The sequence below is a fragment of the Crocodylus siamensis genome, chromosome 1 (assembly GCF_052110815.1).
Source record: "Crocodylus siamensis isolate JL-2025a chromosome 1, ASM5211081v1, whole genome shotgun sequence".
NCBI lineage: Eukaryota > Metazoa > Chordata > Crocodylia > Crocodylidae > Crocodylus > Crocodylus siamensis.
The window spans coordinates 95,804,110-95,826,380 of record NC_143395.1 but is presented as its reverse complement, the minus strand read 5'-3'; the positions used below and the strand labels follow the sequence as shown (position 1 = coordinate 95,826,380).

At 41.2% G+C, this 22,271-nt stretch overlaps 1 protein-coding gene across 1 annotated transcript in view; it reads right to left on the bottom strand.

Annotated features, from left to right (window-relative positions):
• The window catches only part of RFX6 (regulatory factor X6), a 61,726-nt gene that overhangs the window by 26,076 nt on the left and 13,379 nt on the right, over nucleotides 1-22,271 (bottom strand). The window contains exons 5-9 of the mRNA XM_090031439.1: nucleotides 16,847-16,924; nucleotides 13,535-13,562; nucleotides 7,614-7,721; nucleotides 1,154-1,231; nucleotides 943-1,056 (exon numbers count right to left, since the gene is read on the bottom strand). Of these exons, the coding sequence (XP_089887565.1) occupies nucleotides 943-1,056; nucleotides 1,154-1,231; nucleotides 7,614-7,721; nucleotides 13,535-13,562; nucleotides 16,847-16,924 (406 nt within the window). The remainder of the gene's footprint in view (nucleotides 1-942; nucleotides 1,057-1,153; nucleotides 1,232-7,613; nucleotides 7,722-13,534; nucleotides 13,563-16,846; nucleotides 16,925-22,271) is intronic.

Here is a 22,271-nt window from a genome sequence, read left to right as displayed (position 1 = left end):
TTCCTTTCTCCTCCCCTTCCACCACAACAGACTTACCAAATGGACACAGCTATCCAAGCTGCCAGGCTGTGTTCCTTACTGCCTACGTGCTGTGCTGTGGCTGCACACGTGTATATATCAGCCACATAAGGCAAAAAAAGCTGACTTCCGATACCGTCAATTTTCTTTGTATGGGTGCCGATCTGATATCGGACCAATGTATTGGTGCACTTCCACTCTACCTCTACAGGTACTACTACTTTCACAAGAGTCAGACCAGGCCTGTGCCACAAGGTTTGCCAACAAAATTAGGCTGGTTGACCTTCCAATCAGAATAGCAACAGAAAAATTTTTTAACTAGTGCAGGTGGATCAGTTTATTAAGAGGATTATACAGCATAGAGTCTGTGACAGCAGGCAACTGGACTCACTCTCCCAGAGGGTCTCTTAGAGTCTTGTGTTCCCATGGTTATTATACCAGAAAAAAAAACCCTGATAGAAAACCAGGTGATGCTGGCAAAAGAGGTTTTTTACCATTCTAGTTAAGAATCTTGAACAACATCTTGTAGAACAACATAAGCTGTACTGGGAAAAGAGCTTTTGATACTGGTATTAGTTGTAACTATTTTGTGTATAGGCAAGACCTCATCTTTATTCGGGCTTAATCTTCATTGTGGGTATTGGCTCCGTAAGGGGAGTTTACTTCAGTAAAACTTGAGTGAAAAGCTCAGGATTTGGCCTTGTGTGTGACAAAAATTGTGGCTGATTAGGGAACAGAATTCTGTTTTCACTTAGACTGGTTTTATGCAAATGACATTTATAGCATCAATGCTGGTTTTACACAAGTGTGGAGAAGACAGTCAAGTCCCAGGACTTCTCTTGTTCTAACTTCTGTATTATATTTTATCTAGGTACAAGCAGTGAGATGGCAGAGGTTAGCCATATAACTGAATGCCTAGCTCACCTTGTAGAGTATTGAGTCACAGACACAGAAGATGTCGATGATGATAGGATTTTCAAGCAGAGGCAGAAGGTGGTCTGGCATTCCTTGCCAAAAATGTAACAAAAAATGCTGAATCTATGGAAAGAAAACCAAAACATTGGTCGTGCATAAGCAGTGCCTTTTCTGCTACCTGTGCATATATAACCAAGAATGTGTGTGTAAACAGCCTTACCTCTTCAAAGTTCCCATTAATTGCATTGTCAAGGACACACTGACAGTGTGTTTTATACATCATGATAAGGGTATCTACCTGTTTTGGAAGAAAGAAAGATTAAACAGAATCTGTGCCCCTTCCCCTTTAGTTATATAACAAAACAGGTTTCTGCTTTCTTTTGCTAGTGCTTAAGTACAGAACACAAAATTTGTAGTATAAAAGAAGTGAAAATGTATGACACAAATATATATATTGTGACCATAGCTCTATAGGAAATAACAGTATATTGAACATTCATATCTAATACTTTATCAACATTTCCAGGGCCCCTTCCTACTATCAGAAGTGCAGGTGCATCACTGAATATATTTTGAAAATGCATACAGAGCTATTGCTTGGACAGAAAGACGTTACTTCTACCAAGTCAGTTGGTGAAGTACATGGACATTTTTAAAGATAGGATTAATCACTAAGGGCAGTGCAAGTTAATCATTAGGCTACTATAGGCGTCTATGAGTGTTTTGAAACATCATCTGGTTGGACAAATGAGAAAAAAGCTGTCAGTCATTTGGTCAAAGTTTAATCATCACCTTACAAAAGCAAAGCTTTAAACCAGAACTTTTCTTTCATCTCAATAAACTGATTCATCTCAAGTGTAATGCTCTTTTATATTAATGGGACTACAGAGAAATAACTGACAGTAAAAATTGTCTTCATGTCTAGAAAAATGAGATCACATGTAAGTAAAGTTGTTCATCTGCAAAACATTTTCAAAAAGAAAAAACCTAGACACTGGGCAAAATCTGGTTGATGCTCCTAAAAAGCTTGCTAAGGCTAGCAAATGTTTCCAGTGAACCACAGCCCACTTTTGTATGAAACAGGTTACACTTTAGACTGTCAGAAAAATTATGATGAGTTCTAATACATAGTTCCTTGTGTGAACCAATACTATTGACTTTGAAAGTGTTGCACAATAGCATGTTAATGAATTCACCATGTTACTGAATTATTTGTAGACCTTTTGAAAAATGTTAAATAAATAAAAAATCACATTTCAGAAAATATCATCCTTTTTTAATTGTAACTCTCACAGTTGACATTTGCTTTTCCAAATTCTCATATTTCTCACATTTCTTCATCCTCATTAGAAATCATTTGAGCTATATTTTGGATATTTTCACAATTCTGCAGCTGAATGAAATATTTCTTTCCAAGAATTATACTGTGATACATCAATGAAACTATATCTGTACAGCAGTGGCCATGTGGAGCAGCAGCTGGGCAGCACAGAGGCAGTGGTGAGCATGAGTGACTGGTGTCTCCAGAATCTGGAGAAGCCGCTGATGGGAGTGGTCCTCTCAGGGGGAGCACCAGCCCTACCAACAGCATCAATGTTGACCATTGGGGGGGGTACATGCACCCCCATGCACCCCCTACCAGTTGCCTATGGTGGTGAAGCAGCTGCACTGCAGCCTAGCACAGCACAAGCTCTAGGCGGGCAGCAGCAGAAAACACTGCCTTACAGCGGCAAGCAGGACGGCTGCTTTCCTTTGCATTGAGCAGTTCATGCCCTGCTGCTGCTGCCACATCTCAGACCTGATGGGTGGCCCAGAGCTGGCATGAGGCCCAAGCTAGCAGCGGCAGTGGGGAATTAACTGGTGCTCAACCAGGAGGGGCCAGCAAGGGCACACATCCAGGAGAGGCCAGCAGGGAACTGCATGCTTAAGGGCAACCAACACTGGAAGGATGCAACAGGCTACAATCAGACCTAGACAGGTTACAAGGGTGGGCAGATGAGAATAGGATGGGTTTCAACACAGACAAGTGCAAGGTGATGCATCTGGGGAGGAACAACCGGCACCATACCTACAGGTTGGTCCCCTCTTGTCAGCACAGAGGCGGAAAAGGATCTTGGGGTCATCATTAACTCCAAGATGAACATGGGCCGGCAGTGTGAAGAGGCAGTTAGGAAGGCCAACCACATCTTGTCATGCATCCACAGATGCATCTCGAGCGGGTCCAAAGAGGTGATCCTCCCCCTCTATGCGGCACTGGTCAGGCCGCAGTTGGAGTACTGTGTCCGGTTCTGGATGCTGCACTTCAAGAGGGATGTCGACAGCTTGGAGAGGGTCCAGAGGAGGGCCACTCGTATGATCAGGGGACAACAGGGCAGGCCCTATGAGGACAGGCTGCGGGACCTGAACCTGTTCAGCCTCCACAAGAGAAGGCTGAGGGGGGATCTTGTGGCCTGTTATAAACTAGTCAGGGGGGATCAGCAGGCATTGGGGAAGTCACTGTTTCCCCAAACACCGCCAGGAGTGACCAGGAATAACGGTCACAAGCTGGCAGAGGGTAGGTTTAGGTTAGATATCAGGAGGCGCTACTTCACAGTCAGGGCGGCTAGGGGCTGGAAGCAGCTTCCAAGAGAAGTGGTGCAGGCTCCTACCCTGGGGGTGTTTAAGAGGAGGCTAGATGAACACCTTGCTGGGGTCGTTTGACCCCAGTATTCTTTCCTGCCCAGGGCAGGGGGTCGGACTCGATGATCTGCTCAGGTCCCTTCTGACCCTAGAAGCTATGAAACTATGAAACTATGAAACACAGGGGAAAAGCAGCCGCTCCTCCTCCTACTGCCGGCGCCCTGTGCTGAAGCCACTCGGAGCTCACGCAGGGCTGCCTGTGCCTGCTCTCCGTTGCCACCGCTGCCCCCACAGGGTGATGGTGACACAGCAGAGAGGCAGGACAGCCCTGCATGAGCTTTGCCTGGCAATGGGGGAGTGCGCTTTTCCCCCATGCTAAGCACCATCCTCCCTGCTGCTGCTCAGTTCAGATGGGAAAGCATGGCGTGTCTGGGGCTGTGTGTTTGTCCCCACCCATACCACAGGGCTGGGATGGGGGCACTGGGAGTGAGAGGATGCATGGGAGCCAGCAGCAGCCAGGCAGGAGCACAGGGCTTGTACTGGTGTCCCAGGGCTAGCATTGGCAGGGCCCAGAGCAGGGCAGCAGGAGCACAGGATCCTGGCTGCCAGGGACTCTATGGAGCAGGTCAGTTCCCTCCTCTCCTTGCCGGTGCAGCCCAGCCCGGCGGCACAGACCCCCTGCCAGCCCACACCCCGTTCTCCTACCACCACACTCTGGGCCGTACTGGTGCTGGCCTCGGGACATTGGTGCAGGCCCTGCGCTCCCACTTGCTACCACTCCCCCACCCCTCCCCCTGCTGCTTTTCTCACTTTTCTACCCACCCGTCCACTGGCCACTCCTCACTACATGGGTCCCATACCCACACAGACACATCCACACATCCCTACAACCCCCATATGCAATCACTTCTGCATATTTAACACAAACAAATCAGGACAAAATATATTTTTTAATTAAATTAAAATATATTATTATGGGTGTTTGATTTTTAGTATGTAATTTGTTTTTTATTCCCCTAAGATGACAAACCCTTTTCCCCCAAGGAGTACTTCCAGGGGCCAGGGGAGGGACTTCCAGTGGCAAAGGTCAGAGGTTAGGGACAGGACTTCTGGTCCCAAGGTGGCAACCAGGGGGCAGGACACCTGTCAAGGGGTGGGGCTATGCATGTGACCCTCGACAGCTTGCCAAATTCAGTAAGCAGCCCTCTGCCCAAAATAACTGCCCACCCCTAATCTACAGAGTCTCAGCCGTGCTGTGCTGAATCTTCTTTCAACTACAACAGAGATTATCTACATAAGAAAGTTCTGCTTTAACTTAAACTAAGCTATGTTCCCACTATCATTTCTAAAATGCAGAATATACTTTTGTTTATCCAAAAAGAGCCTATTTTTGGAACCATGAGAATAATCTAAGACAGCAACTGCAGACAGGAGGACAAGGCCAGTAGACTTGTTTTGCCAGATACCTCCAGTTGCCCTCACACATTGATGTTACAGGAGTACCCTGTAACAAATGAGAGATGTCAGAAAGTCATATATAGTTGGTAGATAATGTTTCTGTAGCTGGTACCCATCATTGGACATATCTACATGAGATGCTACTGTGCAGCGGTTATTTTGCATTTATGTAGCGCTTGTAGCAAGTACTAAATAAATACACAGTAAACAGAATTACTGCACAGTAGCACTAGCATACATCTTCTAAGTGATGCTACTAAGCAGTAACCTAATAATACTGTGCAATAGTGTATTAGCACTGTCTGTGCTGTGACGTGCTACTATGCAGTATTATTAGGCTGCTGCACAGTCAGAGTCTCATGTAGATGCACCCACTATGTAGCATAATTTGCAGGTTTTGTTTAGAACCAATATCACTGTTGTTGCGCGCTGTCTAGAACTTCTTGTTGATAGCTATTCATAACACAAGGTTTTCCATGGTCTCTACTCCTTTTACACCTCCTGAAAAAGTAGACATGAGCCCAGTAGCTACAGTTTCTGAGGAGATGAATAAGGTAATAGGTACTGGAAAAGCAGGTCAGTAGCTTTCAGTTACCCCTCTCCCCAACATCACAATGGTAGCTACCATTTTGGCCACCTCGGGGGATTTAACTGTCAATTTCCAGGATCTAAGGAGCTAACCTCTGAAGTTTGGATTTGTAAAAGATGCATATCTCCTGTGGATCACGTAAAACTTTTAGATTTCGTAGATATTAGGGATGGAAGGGACCTCAGAAGGTCATCAAGTCCAGCCCCCTGCCCGAGGGGCAGGAAGTCAGCTATGGTCATAGGATCCCAGCAAGATAAGCATCCAAATTTTTCTTCAAGGTGTTCAATGTAAGTGCTTCAACCACCTCCGATGGCAGGCTATTCCAGACCTTGGGGGCTCGGACAGTAAAGAAATTTTTCCTTTTGTCCAGCCTGAAATAGTCTTGCAGTAGTTTATAACCATTCAACCCCGTCATCCCTTGGGGCACTCTGGTGAACAAGAATTCCCCCAGATACTGGTGGTCACCCCTGATAAACTTACAGGTGGCCATCAGGTCAACCCTAAGCCTGTGGTTTTCCAGGCTAAAGGCTCTCAGCCTGTCGTAAGGTCTGTTTTCCTGACCCCTGATCACGCGCGCCGCTCCTCTCTGGACTCCCTCAAGCTCCTCCACATCCCTCCCGAACCGCGGAGCCCAAAACCGGATGCAGCACTCCAGCTGCAGCCCCACCAAGGCCGAGTACAAGGGGAGAACAACATCCCGGGATTTGCTCGAGAAGCATCTATGGATGCAAGCCAGCATTTTGGTCACTTTACTAGCCGCAGCATCATATTGCAGGCTCATGTTCATCTTGTGGTCAATGATGACCCCCAAGTCTCTTTCTTCCATAGTAGTGCTAGCTAGTGTAGCACAGCTGAGCCTATAAGGATGTTGCAGGTTTTTCCTCCCAAGGTGGAGAACCTTACATTTTTCAGTGCTAAACACCATCAAGTTCTCATCTACCCATTTGCTGAGTCTGTCCAGGTCAGCCTGGATCACCTGCCTGTCTTCTGGTGTGGATGCTTTGCCCCAGAGTTTGGTGTCATTGGCGAACTTGGCCAGTCCGCTTCTGATTCCAATGTTCACATCATTAATGAAGATGTTGAACAATATGGGTCGAAGGACAGAGCCTTGGAGGACCCCGCTGGTCACTGGACACCATGATGATTGACTTCCATCTATTAACACCCTCTGGGTCTGACCACAGAGCCAATTTCCCAGCCAGCAGATCGTGGCAGACCCAAGGCCACAGCTGGTCAGTTTTGCCAAGAGGTAATCATGGGATACCAGATCGAAGATACATACACATGATGATGACTAGTGGTTTACATCAGCAAAACTGCTAACTGAACAGTTCACAGAGCAAATGGGGATCAGAGTAACACAGTAGTGACTGGTGAAATATATAATTTACCATTTCTTTTGTGCTAGTCAGTTACATAAATTCTAAGGCATTGTTCTTGTTTCCTACTAGGATGCATATAGAACTGAACAAATTGTCTATACTACAATTGTATACAAAATTAAAACAATGAAATACAAATAGAATCCTGGCTAAGAAGTATTTGCTAAGGAAATTAGTGAATAACTTCAAGTAATCCATATGATCAAAATTTTGAGATCTGTTCATCGACCATTGATGAAGATGGGGGGAGGGAAGAAAAGATAAAATTCACCCAACTATTTCTTGCTCCAATCTAATCAGTAGAAAATTTACTTTAAAATACAAAGGCATTTGGAATGAATACAGCTCTTAACTATTTGTTTGTTTTGCCCTCCCCTTCCTACATACCATCAGTTTGTAAAATACTAGATGAGTTAATAGGTAAATAATTCAACCACCTTTCCACTGGAGAGCCAGTTAATCGGCATTAGTAAAGGTTTGCCCCTTCTATAAATCAGTCACCTCTGTTTGATTATGGACATTTGTGACTCTTTCATGTCAATACTATGATGTCTCAAAGGCTAAGATATGGAAGGAAAGTTCGCTGACAAGTTTTGGTTTGTAAATCAAGAAAGAGGCATCTCACATTTTACCTTGTCTTTAGAAATGCACCCTTGAAGCACAAAGTGTTGAGCACTGGGGAATTCTGGAAGGAGAGTTCCAGTTTTGGAACTAAGAGAATACTTTCGAGTGAAGCCACCCTAGAGTATAAAGAAAATACAAAGAAAAAATTAGATATGTGCCCCACTACTAAAACAATTATTAATACTAAACTAATGTTTTATCTAGCAAGACTCTCAGAAATTCCAAAACATTTAAGTTTGGAAGTAATCCATTCATAATATTGATTCTTATTGAACCTTGGTCCTAGAATAGTAAGGACTTAAACATGTGTTCATCTTTAGTCCCCCAAATTCTGTTTACAAAATGGTACAAACCTGGACTTAACTCCACTGACTTCATGAACTTCTGCTGGCTTCAAAGAACTGACTCAAGATTTACAGGCACAGAGCTCTGTAAGAGCAGGCAATGATATTGGGTCAAATTTATCCTAAACATAACTCTGATGATTTTTCACAGTGCTGTTTTAGACCCATGGTTTCTAGAAGAGACTTTTTAGAAACTTTTAATCCAATAACACATTCACTTCAGTAAGTGTCCAGATACACCCAAGAGGCTTATGATGGAAATAGGTTTGCATGTATTTATAAAGGTCCCCAGAATAGTCTGACTTGTACACAGGTGATTCCCATTCATTTCCTTCCATAAAGCAAATTAGCTCTGAGAGCTCTGCTACTTTTATATAGCTGACAGAGTCCTAGATTAGTCCAAAAAAAACAGGTTTATTGGTTTGATCCCTGCTGAAGATTGAGTTATCCAGGAGGAGGTAGCTACAGATATTATTGGTCTGCAGCAATACTATGAAGTAACTCCTAAGCTTAGAACTGAAGTTCCTAGACAGTAGGAGATCTGCCTAAGTAAATCCTCCAGGACTGAACATTAGAGTAAGAGGTGAGAAATAATTTGTTCAATTAAAATGCCAAGGCAATATAGGTAGGCAAATTATCATTATTCATGCTGGAATTTGGTCAGAACACTATGGTCATTTCCCTCTTCCAAACAGTGCTAGGTGCCTACAGATAACCCATAAGGATAGTATTCTCAGGAATACTTCAGTGCCTCAAACTAAGCTGGTTGTGGCACTAGTTAGGACTGACTAGGCATGTCTACACATCCAATTAATGAAGACCAATAAATTGTGGAGCTTCTTGCTCCAGAGTATTTTGCTCTCAAACACACCTTTTGAATGTGCACCCGGAAACAAAAAACTGTGGAGCAAATTGCTCTGGAGTTTATTTGTGGGCATCACATGAAGGCCAGTTGGAACAGTCCAGGCTGATAGGTGGCTCAGGGGGTCAGCCTGCCAGCCCAGGGCTGCTCCGACTGGGCTCCATGTGCTGCAGGGAGGGACGGGGTGTTGGGTGGGACACAGGGAGTCTCAGTGCAGGGCTAGCTGGAGGGCAGCCCCCATACCAAGGCACACTACACCCCAGCCAGCTGTGGAGTGGCACATGGAGATGGGGAAGCAGCCAGCCCAGGCTGACTACTCCATCATCTCCGCATGCTGTGGAACAGCTACCTGGGGTGAGGCCCCACTGGCTAGTCCTGAGCTGAGGCACCCTGTGCCTCAGCCAGCCAAGGCAGCATCTACACATGTGCTGCTGTGCATGAAAAAACCCTGCAGCAGGGTAGGACTTGTATTTACAAGCCCTATCCTGCTGCAGAGTTTATTAGTTTCATGTGCCCTAATAGGGAGGTACGTGTAGATGCTGAGATATTTACTGGGCAGTTAATTGGTTAACTGTGCAGTAAACATCTTACATAGATCCACCCAATCAGAGAAAAAAATGCTCCCTCCACCAGCTTTTGTGGTTCCTAAACATTCCCCATTGCTTTCCACTTAAGTAGTAGCCTACCTTTAAGCCTGCTGAATTTGTGAGGACTAAAAATCTCAGCACAAGTGCAGGCTATATGTATATAGAGAAAAGTATATTAAAATTGTAACCCTGAACTTTCATATTAGCCATTCCAGTGTGAAGAGACAGTAGGTGCATATCAAGAAACAATAACAGCCCTACTTTACTGACTATACAATACGACATGACAAATCCACGCTTCTTTAGTTTGCTCATTTTATAATTCTCATGAGATTCTGGCTGCATCAGCCTACTTCCAGCAAAATTTGAACAGTAGCACCATGTATAACATTATTAAGGCTTTCTTACTTTTACTATTTACACTGCATCAAACTTAGTAATGCAGTATGAACTACTATAATTAAGATGAAACTACACCTGTCAAAATAAATTAACATAATACATGTCATCCTTCCTTGATGAATCATGTTGGCTCCCATATATTGCCTCTGGGCAGACTGGCCAAGGCTCAGCATTCCATTTCAATCTCACCTAATCCTGTTAGACAGGCATAGCAGTGCACAGAGCCTTGTACAGACCTTTTGAACTGAGAAGACTTTCACCCTAATAAGCCTACTAATTCTGAATGAGGCAGGATTTATCAAAGGTGTTACAAACAATTTCTGTGCCCTAGGCAGCAGCAGATGAGCCAATAGTCATCATTCTTGTGCCCCCTCTGAATTGGTGCCTGGGGCTGTTGCTTTATTTGCTCACTCCTAGTTATACTACTGTCCACTAGGCAAGTACATTCTAGTTTGAGAGCTTAAGTGGTAGTTGGCCTTGTTCTAGCCCTCTGTGGGCACATCTACTCGTGCATGAACACGCTTTTCTTAATGTGCATTAAATTTAATACCTCCAATGTGAGGTACTAAATTAATGTACATTAGGCTGCCCTAATGTGCAGTAGCGCAAGCACACATTTTTTAGGTGATGCTTAATGTACAGTAGCCTATTTTACTGAGCATAAGTGTAACAGCACGTTGTTTTGCGTTCCACTTTAATGCATAGTAAAATAGGCTACTGTGCATTAAAGCGCACGTGTAGATGAACACTGTGTGGGGTGAATCTCACCTTAGTATATTAGTAAGTTGAGCTGGTGTGGTACAAGGAATTAAAAAAAAAGATGTTTTGTTGTGTCTCCTGATAAGATCTCACCAGTTGGAGGTCAGGTTTAAATTAAGTAGTTTAGAAAACAAGAACTGTAGCTGATCATTGTTTATCATTCATGTTCCCCTTTAAAAAATTGAAATGTTAAACCTGATATTTCTGATCCATTTTTGAGGCTGTGGATATGAGCTCTCTCATAATCAGATTTTAATGAACAGTTCAGTGCCATTTAAAAACAAAACAAAATAGAGAGCTAGGAATGAAAAATGTATGTTACTTAAACTGCACCCTGCCTGCATCAATGTGTTCAACCACAGGTAAAGAGAGAAATGAAAGAAATTTAAATACCATATTGACCTAAATAATAGATGGTTAGATACAGGTCTGAGTCAGTATTTCTGCAGATCTACAATTGCCTTTTAGCATCAGGAGGTTTTTTAATTGATAACAGAAGCAATCTATCTGACTTCATTACGCAATTGTCTATTAAATGTATTAAAAGCTTTTATTAAAAGAAATTAGTTCATTTAAAAGGCTTTCTTTTAAAGAGTAGAATATTTGCAACATTTTACTCTGCTAATGGGCTTATATGACTGTGGCTCAGTGCTAGATTTGATATCTTAACCCACTGCCACCTGCCCTTTCATTTTAATACCATCTGTTTCTAATGGCTATTTAACATTAAGATAATTACAGCAATATTACCTGCCTAATTAACCATGCAGTCTCTAATGGCACACTAACTGATTTAGATAAAAGAATTTGCTAATATCTTCACATACAGAAAAATACTAGAAATGTGATAAAACATACCAGCAATAAAGAGCGTCTCTATTCACTGAAATTTCATTGACAAATTCTTTAAAATCTGTTGATGTTTGAGTTGCTAATAGGAGTTCCTCCTCAAGGAGTCAAGGTAAATCATTTCTGGAATAACTAATTGAACAATTTTCAAGGTAGTGAACAGGGATTCAAGCATATTATCCATTTACTTTAATGGAAAGTATGTTGCCCATTTTTCACTTACACCAATTGGATAAGACCCTGCTTAATTCTTCCTTCTAAACCAGCCTGCACAGTCCCATACAACAGAGTGTCAGACTATACCGCTCTTACGTTGGGAAGTCTCTTCTTACCAGTACTGGGCATACTTCATTGGGTTTAGCTGTCAATCAAGCCAAAGATGCTGAACATACTGGCAAAGGTAGGATGTCTAATAGGACTGAGGACCGTGGAAATGACTGTATCCAGGGTGGAAAGAAATTTCAAAAAGCTTAATGTATTTGGGTCAGAGTGACCAGATAATCCCCCTCCCAGAATTCTGAAAGAATTGGCACATGAAATTGTAAGTCTATAAAGCTAGAATTTTTAGTAAAACTATCAAGCTGGGTATTGCAAGCTGTAACTGGAAAATAGTAACTGTACTACCTGTACAATATACCTATATTACAGTTAAGAAAAGGGAAAAGAGATGAGCTGGGTAACTACAGGCTCATTAGTCTGCCTTCAACTGTATGCAATTAAAGCAAGGGCTTTAGAAGAAATTTTGAAGGAAAAAATAAAGACATGGAAGTAAAGGGCAAATGGGCTAAAATGCAACATGCATTTATCAAGGACTGACCACTCTAATATCTTTCTTCAATAAGATAAATGATTACTAGACAAAGAAAAGGCAGTAGACCTCATTTGTGTGGACTTTAGTAAAGATATGGTATCACAGAGAACGTATTAGTTAAATTGTAGAAGATGGGGATTAGTGCAAGAATTATTAGGTAGGTAAGAAGAGATGACAGTGGGCTGTAATGAAAGGGGAACTGTTGAGCTGAAGGCTGTTTACTGCTAATAAAGAGTCTCAAGAATCAGGCTTTGGACAAATATTAATTTTTACTTTTATTAGTAACTGTGGCTCAAGAAGCAGAAGCCTGATAATGAAAGTTGTTGGTGACACAAAGGTGAGAGGCAACACTTGTATGGTGGTAGATTGGAATATCATTCAAGAAGAACCTAGTGACCTTTAAGAACTGACTAAAAGAAATGGGTTTAAATTTAACAATACAAAATTCAAGGTCAGGCATGTAGTGACTAATAATGAGAATTTCTGCTATAGTCTGGGAACTCATCAGCCGGATAAGGCAGAAGAAGATGACCTGGTACCTGTCAATCAAAATATAACTATGAGATGTCAGAGTTACAGAAAAAGCAAATATGATCTTAGAATGTCTCAGACTAAGTATTTCCAAAAGCAGAGGGAAAAAATTATGCCACTGAACAAGTACTGGTAAACCTCATCTGGAATACTAAGTACAGTTCTCATTCTCATTCATTCAAGAATGATGTATCCAAAATGGAATAGGTGCAGAGAAGAGCTACAAGGATGATTAGGGAAATGGAAACCCTATCTTATGAAAATACTATAAAAAACTGTCTTGTTCAACCTTAAAAACAAAGACTGAGAGGGGATATAACTGGTCTCTATAAAAACACAACAGAGGGATAGAGCTATTTAAACTATCAGACAATTCAAACATAAGAACAAGTGAACTAAACTGTCCATGTATACACTTATGCTGGAAGTTAGAAGAAGAAGAAGGTTTCTAAAAAGTTAGTGACATTCTGGAATAGCTTTCCAATAGTAGGGTGTTGTGGCCATTGTTGTAAATTTTTAAGATGGAATAGCCTTATGAAGGGGATTATATGATGTGGGTGCCTACAGTAACAGAAAACTAGACTTGATGACCTAGGAGTTCCCTTCCACTTCTATATATCCTCTATTCCTGTAATAATGTAATACGCACTTAGCCTCAGTAAAAGTAGTAGATAATATAGGGCTGTCACAATTTTCAAGGAAACTGGTATTGAAAAACTCTACCCAATAGCATTACTGTGAATAAACAGTTCAGAGGTAAAAGGAATCAGGGAACAGTGCTTACCTCATTTTTCAATTTGCTTCCAGAAAACCTTTGAAAACAAATGAATGTTATTGCTTCGTTAAAAAACAACATAACAGTTATTTTAAAAAATGTAATGCATCATCTAGAACAATAATGATCAGGAGCCTCCAAAATAAATATGTCTAAAGAATTAGGTTTTAAAAAAATATTATTACTTCTGTAAGTTCCCAAACACATGCAAATAACACCTAAGCCAGGGCAGACTTTTTTAGAAGTGAAGGATTTAGGACAGTGAATAAGCAGGAATGTACAAGGCCAAGATTCTGTCTCATTTGCAAACCTGAGTAACCTCACAGAATCCAATAGGGCAGCACAGAAGCAAGTTAATGATGTATTTAGCTGGAATCTAGAATATTTTATAATGGTCGAAGTAGATTTAGACTGGGGGGAAGGGTGGGAGGGAGGGAGGAAGCTAGGGGAAGGGGAAGGAGTATTCAGTATTTCCCTTTTGAGGTGAATGAAAAAAAATCCATAGATTAATGATTGCCAGAAATGGCCTGCTCTCTGTACATACAGAACAGTTTCATTGTGTTTAGGATGTACTTCTAATGGAGGCATTTCATTAATAACTACAAGGAGTACTTAACAGTTCAGTTATTATTGTATTATACTAATGACCATGTCCAATGCTCATAAAAGTCAGTGAAAAGATTCCCATTGACCTTTCTGGTTTTTGAAGCCAGCCATAGGTGCAGTAAATAGAAAACATAAAATTTTAATTAGAAATGGTAACCTAAAGAATCCCAAGGTGCCTGGTTTTATAAGGATCAATTCAATGATGAAAACAATGTTGTTATGACCTGTTTAATTATTGGCATTTCTCCCTTATTTTAGCTGCCAAGTGATAAGATTACACTGGCAATATGAACCCTTAAAGTTGTTATGGACAATATTGTGGTTTTATGTTTCTGATTTGTGCCCTATTGATAGGGATTCTGGTTTAGGAAGCTTTAACAGCACAGCAGAGGTGGCCAAAGGCATTCTGCCCACACAGATCAGACCCAGGAGAAGAGAATGGCTCAGAGGCATAATTAGAAGGTGTTGACTTCTGACATTCAAGCACCAAGAATAAAGGGAGGGTACAAATAAACTCACTGACTACAAGGTATGTATTTTGGATGGAGCGGCATGGGGACAGCCTGATTCCAGACAAACCAGGCAGCCTTTGCTGACAGAGCTCCTCTAGAGCCCTATTCAAAAGCTCTTCCCATACTGCTGCCTGTGTAATTAGTAGGAACGGGCTACACTTTCTTCTCTGAAGGATGGGAGACTTATTATTAAAGGCCTAAGGGATAAATTTACAACGGAACTTTTGACGTTTAAGTTGGCAGCTAGGCATCTCTGGCTACATACTGACATGGCCTCAAGCATGCTGTGCTGCTATAGGTAGACATCCTCCAAAAGCAGAACTATTCTGCAACAAGTGCCATTCTTTCTGGTTTAGGAAGCAGCCTACCCAGAACTGTGTAGCTTGCTTGAGGGTACCACTGCCAGGTATGGTCAGGGTACTGAATAGTTGTGGCTCAAGTCCAATGGAGATCTTCAGAGCTCCTGCTCAGCTGCTGCCTATTGCTACTGGTAGTTAATGTTCTGAGAGTGTAGTCTCCAAGGTGACTTAAGTTTCTTCTGGGGCCAAGGGGAACAGAGGCACACATCCAACTACCCTAGCCCTACTGCCACCCAGCTGCTCAGACCACTCTTCCTTAGTTGTGGAAAACTAGCATTTGAGTTTCTTCTCCAGATCAGGAACAGTAGGGATTTGAAAACAGGTTTCCCCCTCCCTCCCTGCAAACACTCCCAGTTGAGTGCAACCCCCAGGAGATGGTTGACAGCTGAGAATACAAAAAAGAAACTTAGCCTCCATCCTTTTTCTCAGCATTTTCTACTGGCTAACTTAGGTAGTTACCTACAAAATCTGCTGGCTTCTGTACATCCTAACTCTCTTGACATGTTGTTTGGGTAACCTGTGTGCCTACCTTGTAATTGTAATTTACACTGGATTGCAAGATGTACAGAAGTTAGGTACCACTATGCCCTTTGCCATGTAAGCTGTGCAGGCAGGAATTCTTTGAAGTGTGTAGTAGCCCAGTTCTTACTGAAATTACTGGTATCCAGGAGCCTAGTAAGTGGCAATAAATGTCAATCTGCATCTTTATGTATTTAAGTTCCTTTAAAAAGCTGACCCTGGATACTTTTGTAATAATTCCACTTAACCTCATAGAAATTGGCCAGGACGCTGACCTGCACCAAATGGTACGTGGCACTGACTGAGATAGAACCACTAGTGAGATGCCTCCCTTTGTTAAGCTCCTTGTCTTTCAGTCAATTAAATAAGTGATGTGTTTGCAATAGTTCTGTATTGTAAAAGAAGCTCATTGACCTGTGCGCCACCAACACATCCTCAGCCTTTGATAAATGCTGGATAACGAAATTGCAGATTCAGATTTTTATATACAGACTATTGCCAACAGCAAGCTCTCTTTTCTCAATACAATGACCATACTAACCTCAACTTTTTTTGCTTGTCCTGTTTCTTGTACCCCACTAACATGGTCATAACTAAAAGCTGCCAGTTGCCGAATTTTCTATATATAAACTCACGTATTCTTTTCCTTTCTCAGAATCCCAATCGTATTTGTATACTGTCATTGACAATGAAAGTCATCATTCAAGCCATATGTGAACAGAGACATTTGTTTTATGAACTATTAATCTTTGGTAAACCAACATGCAGCTATCGTAATGTATTGATTTTGCTAGCTGTCCCTTAAATAAATATAATTAGAGCTTCCTGGTTTAGGTTTAAACTGGTATTTTCCAGTAAAAGAACCAGTAAATATTAATCTACAGTGAGCCCTCTCTCTTGCCCACAGGTGCCAGCTTCACACCATTCCCCCAGCACTTCACAGTGTTCATCTGTACTGGGTAGGGAAATGAGAAGGCGGACCTTCTAATATGCTTGTTTTATTGAAGTTTGTTGCTTTAAGATTAAAGGGCCAGATTCCCAGTTAGTGTAAAGCCACTCTGATTTAAATGGAGCCACACTGATTTATACCAGCTGGGGACTGCTCATTACATCAAAAAAATTAATCCTGGAATTTGGAGAGTAAAATATTTTCCAAAGTCAGGAGTACTAAATCCATCAGTATACAGAACTACTAGTATCTAGACACAACAGTGATAGGTGCTCTGTGAATGTAGATGGATAAAGGAGATGATGCTTAGATAAACACTAAACACATTGCAGAATACAATGACAGAGACTTAATCTCAAAAGATATGTTACTGTACCTTGTCAAGCCTTTTCCAGAATACACAGAGTGGTAATAGGCACTGCTTTCCTTAATGCCAATTCCATAATAATGATACCTGAAAAAAATAAAAGGACTACTTATGCTTTTGGAGGACACCCATAAAAGTCGAAAGGGAAATAAATTGATGCCAAAATTGAGCGTGCTTTCATTTGGCAACAGTAAGATTTGTGACTTGTTGAGAAGGGAGACAAAGTATTGGGGAACTCAGCAAATAAAACTATCAAATGATGCCTGAAATATATAGGCAAATAGACAAATAGGAGAAATCTTTCTTTACACTACCTTTTAATTAAAGTTGGGCTTTTTGTTGTTGTCTTAGAGCCAAAACCTGTTTCATTGACAGCAGAAAGGATTTTGCTATGTTGAATAGGGCCAAGACTTGGCTCAAACACCAAGGCTAAGTACAGACAGTCAAAAAGCCAGAGGCTAAATCAATTCAGTCTTCGCAGGTTAGTCTAAGCTGTTTAGATTGAACAAATAGGCAAGTGGACAGACATTCACTTTTGATTCTGGAAATGTAGCCACATGCCTTCAGTGGCCCAGGCCAGAAGCCAGGGGGCAGTATAGCACACTTCCCCACTGGGCAGGAACAGACAGCTTGCACCAAGTCTAGCCCCCCACTGGGGGGGACTATGGGGGACGTGCAAAGCATCCTGGGATGCTGAGGGACTGTGGGGTAACTTGAATCTGGAGGGGATCTGGGACAGTTCAATAAAATGATTTAACCTAAATCAGTTGACACTGTATCTGTCCAAGTCTGACACTGTATCCATCCAGATTTATCTTAAACTTGTTTCAGTCATTTTGAAAGCAGTTTATGTGCACTGAAATTCTGTTGTGCTACAGATTTTAACTAGTTTCTGATCACTCATACCAGTTTATGTAAAATTTCTATCCCTAGAGCAAAGCTGCACACTTTCTTGACTCTAAACTACTTTTTTTCTTTTACAGGGACATAGCTGAAAACTTCTCTTTCCAGGAACTTATTTCACCGCTGCTGCATAGCTTTCACAGGCTTTCAGTTTGCTTCCAGGTCACAGTTAAGGTGTTGGGCTGATCCATCATTAGGCCTTTATATCATGCTCATCACAGTCCTATCTGAATTCCTACAAAGTCCTAAGTAGTTTATGACCACTTTATCTCAGAGACCATCTTGAAACAACAATAGCGCTTGCACCCCTCACCCCGCCCCCTTACCCCTACCACCACTCCCAACCCAGCCCTGGCTAACCTTCTCTCCCATATGTAGCAGTGCCATCTCTGAATTGCCACAATGGCTGGGTTCTCCTTTAATGTTTTGTCCAGACTTTGTGCCCTGACCTAACTATATGTGCTCAGAAACTCTTTCATTAAATCAGTCCTTGTTTAATATTGGTGTACAGGTCCCAAAAATACAACATTTAACTGATTAAACTGCTTTGAGTTAAAATTGCCTCTTTAGTTAAACTGACACAACTTTGTGTGTAGAGAATGCCTAAATTATATCAGTATGACTCCTTTGAACTCAATGGAGTTACTTCAGCTTAAATAAGAGAATTTGCTCTGAAATTGCTACTTGTAAATTTCAGGTGTAAACAATAAAAGTAGTAATGGATTTCAAAATGACCCATTAGTGTCACTTACATCAACATAATTTCCTCATCTATAAAGGATAACACCTTACATTTATACAGCACCTTTCCTCCAGAAGTTACCATTTGTTTTACAACCTTTCTCTATTAAACACTTCATCACTGAATTTTTAAAATGCCCAGTAGGGAAGGAACTACCTAGAGGAAAGGGAAATGGGGTAGGAGAAAAGCCTAAGGGGTACTGTTGGGTGGTCAGTTGCAAGATTCCTGAAGGGCAGAAAAGATGGTGTAAGGAAGGAATAAATTTAAGTGTGGTTAGTCCAATCATTTAGCACATTTAAAATCTGAGTGGCTGAAATACTTGCAAATAATCCTACATTGGCAAGAAGGCTGGTATAACACATCTCAATTCAAAAAGGATGTGGAGAAGCTTGAGAGAGTCCAGAGAAGAGCCACGCGCATGATCAGAGGTCAGGAAAGCAGACCTTACGACGAAAGGCTGAGAGCCATGGGGGTCTTTAGCCTGGAAAAGCGTAGGCTCAGGGGTGATCTGATGGCCACCTATAAGTTTATCAGGGGAGACCCCCAGGATCTGGGGGAACATTTGTTCACCAGAGCGCCCCAAGGGATGACGAGGTTGAATGGTCATAAACTACTGCGAGACCGTTTCAGGCTGGACATAAGAAAGAATTTCTTTACTGTCTGAGCCCCCAAGGTCTGGAACAGCCTGCCATCAGAGGTGGTTCAAGCACCTACATTGAACACCTTCAAGAGAAAAGTGGATGCTTATCTTGCTGGGATCCCATGACCCCAGCTGACTTCCTGCCCTTTGGGCAGGGGGCTGGATTCGATTTTCCGAGGTCCCTTCCAGCCCTACTGTCTATGAAATCTATGACATCTATGAAAATCTCTTGATTAAATAGCCTTGATTCTGGATGAGCATGAAAAGTAGGTACTATGTCTTCACATTCATAGATCAGGTAGAAATAACTCAACTGCTTCTTTCTCATTCTCTAGTATCACTGATCCTGATACAGTCTGGAGTCTCACTGAAACAGGCCTGGAGTCCATACTCCATAAATCCATATCTTATATTGCCTGTCCTCTTGTATCTTACAGAGGCCTAAATCAAGCTTAAGCTTATGGAAACATCTCCTTCACATGCATTCATATGATTGATTACTATCATACCAATATTATGGAATTTCATTTACTCAAATACCGCCAGCTTAGTGACAAGATACCTTTAAGTTTTCATAGTAAAGTCACTTCTGAAGTTTGAAATAAAAAGTAACATGAAGCATAATACTGAGGAAGGAGAGAGGCATGGTTTTGATCCAGCATCTTATTATTACAGATCCTAATGTTATAGCATCATAGAATAGAATCCTTCCAAGAAAAGAAGTGACCTTTCAAATCAGTGTATTAGACTCCAGCTATCATTTCTTCATGCAACAAAAGGACTGGACACAAAAAATACTACTGCAAAACTCACTGTTGAACCTGATGCCACCAATTCAAGCACAAAAGCATTGAAACAGATAAAGTTATATGTGAAAGTCTTGCTCTCTAAGGTGCTACAGAAACTCGTAACATGCAAAAGAACAGCATGCCTATGCCAAATAGTCATGTTGTGCAAAATAATTTAGGTTCTAACCCAGTACAGCATGTGTTTCTTTGCCATGTATATACTAGCCTGAGGAATGGTGGTATGACATGATTATGATAAGACCGCATCTGATGAAGTGAGCTTGGGAGTCCAAAAGTTTATGAGTTAATCACTGAGTTAATCGATAAGGTGCAAATCTACCCTGCTTTCTGCCTGATATGACATAAGCCATTTTTAAAGATCTGTTAACATAGCCTACAAGTATGGCTACCTGCTTGGATCAGTCTTTCATTTTTTTGCTTTATAAGACAGAGCTGAAAAGTAAAATAACAGCAACGCCTTTGGGTGTAGGATCCAAAAGGACCTATCATGAAATGCCATGTAGTTTTCTGTAGCATATGATCTCGCTCATGGAAAGAAGTGATATTTTTTTTTCTCATTGTGTTCCACATACCCAGTATTAAAGACCTAGGTCTGGATCAAATCACTAAAGCTGAACAGTTTATATTTTTTAAAATCCATATGGATTTTTTTCAGTCTGAACCACAGACATTTCTCTTTCATCAAACTGGAACTATTTCAGATGAGATATGAGTTACAAGTGGCCGAAATATGTGAGAATAAGTTCTGAAAAATATTAATTGATAAACTTTAAAAGTCAACAGGTGTACACTGAAATAAAATCCATAGACAACTATTATTACCATTTAAAAATATTACATATGTTATAATATATCCATCTGTGACCTGTTCATTTGCATTGTGCTATCACTAAATCACTAAATTGCCCGGGTCTTAGTTTAACATGCCATATCTCTCAGCAATTTCACACTCTTACTAGAACTTTAAACTCTACAAACATGTGCCTTCTGCTCCCACAAATGTGAAATTCCCACTCCTCAAAATTATCCTGGCCAGTGGCCCAAAAAAGGCACTCCTCAGCGACAGATTTAAGATCTTGTGACCTCTTAAGGCCTGGAATGGCAGCTGTATATCACTGGAAAGTGGAGATTCCCAGGTTTCCAAAGGGAGGCACAGTACCTGCCCCTAATCCAGGAAGGTCACAAGATATCAGACTTTATGCAGTGACATTTTTATTAGCTAGAGAAGATCTATTTTAAGTAAATGTTAGATTTGTTCCAAAGGAATAAGTTCTCTATTTAATCTCCTTCTCCAGGATAAGCTTTATAGCAGTAAGGAATCAGCCCAGCTTTACACGCAAGATACAAAATTACTGTCAGCCATTTTTCAAACTCAGAAGCCTTTTCACATTATATGTAGCATATATTATATAGAAGACAGAGCAAAAATATAATCATTTACCTAGATGACTTACAGATTCACCACTACATGCTGTCATTGACACCACACCTTTATCACAGCCTTCATCCCATAACATAGAATTGTCCAGGTTTATAGTATGTATTATTATAAATAAAAAACAGTCTGAAATGGTGAAGAGCTTAATCTCAGTTTTCCCAACAGAACCTTTAAAAAGAAACTACTAAGCTGCTCTCCTTTTTTAATTTCATAGGTGTGCTGTAACATATGTTTCTCTGCAAGTAGTAGCCCTGATTTTAGCATACACTGACACAAATGATGGCTGATAAGGAAATGATAGGATTAAGCTGTTCAGGGACTTGCAATAACTTGTTATCATGAGGCCAGCTGCCATATCAGTTTTATTAACCCACTAAATCACTCCTAATAAATAAGATAATAGCTTTCAGACATGATGGATAAAAGCTAAGATTTAACATTGATCAAAGTCTACAAAGAAATTAAAATGTAACTTGAGCTCAAACACAATCTCTTGTGTGTATGCTCTGCACAGTATGTACATTTTCCTGAATAGCTGCTACACGTGATTCACAGACCATGATTATTAGGTATTATGTGAATTATGGTAACAGGTACAATATGCTCAGAATTGCCCACACATACAGAGTAATGCAGTCCCTGCCCCAAAGAACTTACAGCCTACTAAATCCTAATCAGAAACTGTGATCTGAAGCTTTTTCTGTACTGGACCCATTCCCATCTTGCTGGGATCTAGCTAGGGACTCTTCCCATTGAGCAATATGGAAAAATCAGAGTGGGCAAAACAGAAAAATAGTAGAACATTTTCAGCTGAATGAAATTTCAGCCAAAAAGGCAGTCTATCCTCAGTCAAAATATATTGCAAAAACATCTTGGTTTTGGTGAAGACTTGAGAGGCAATT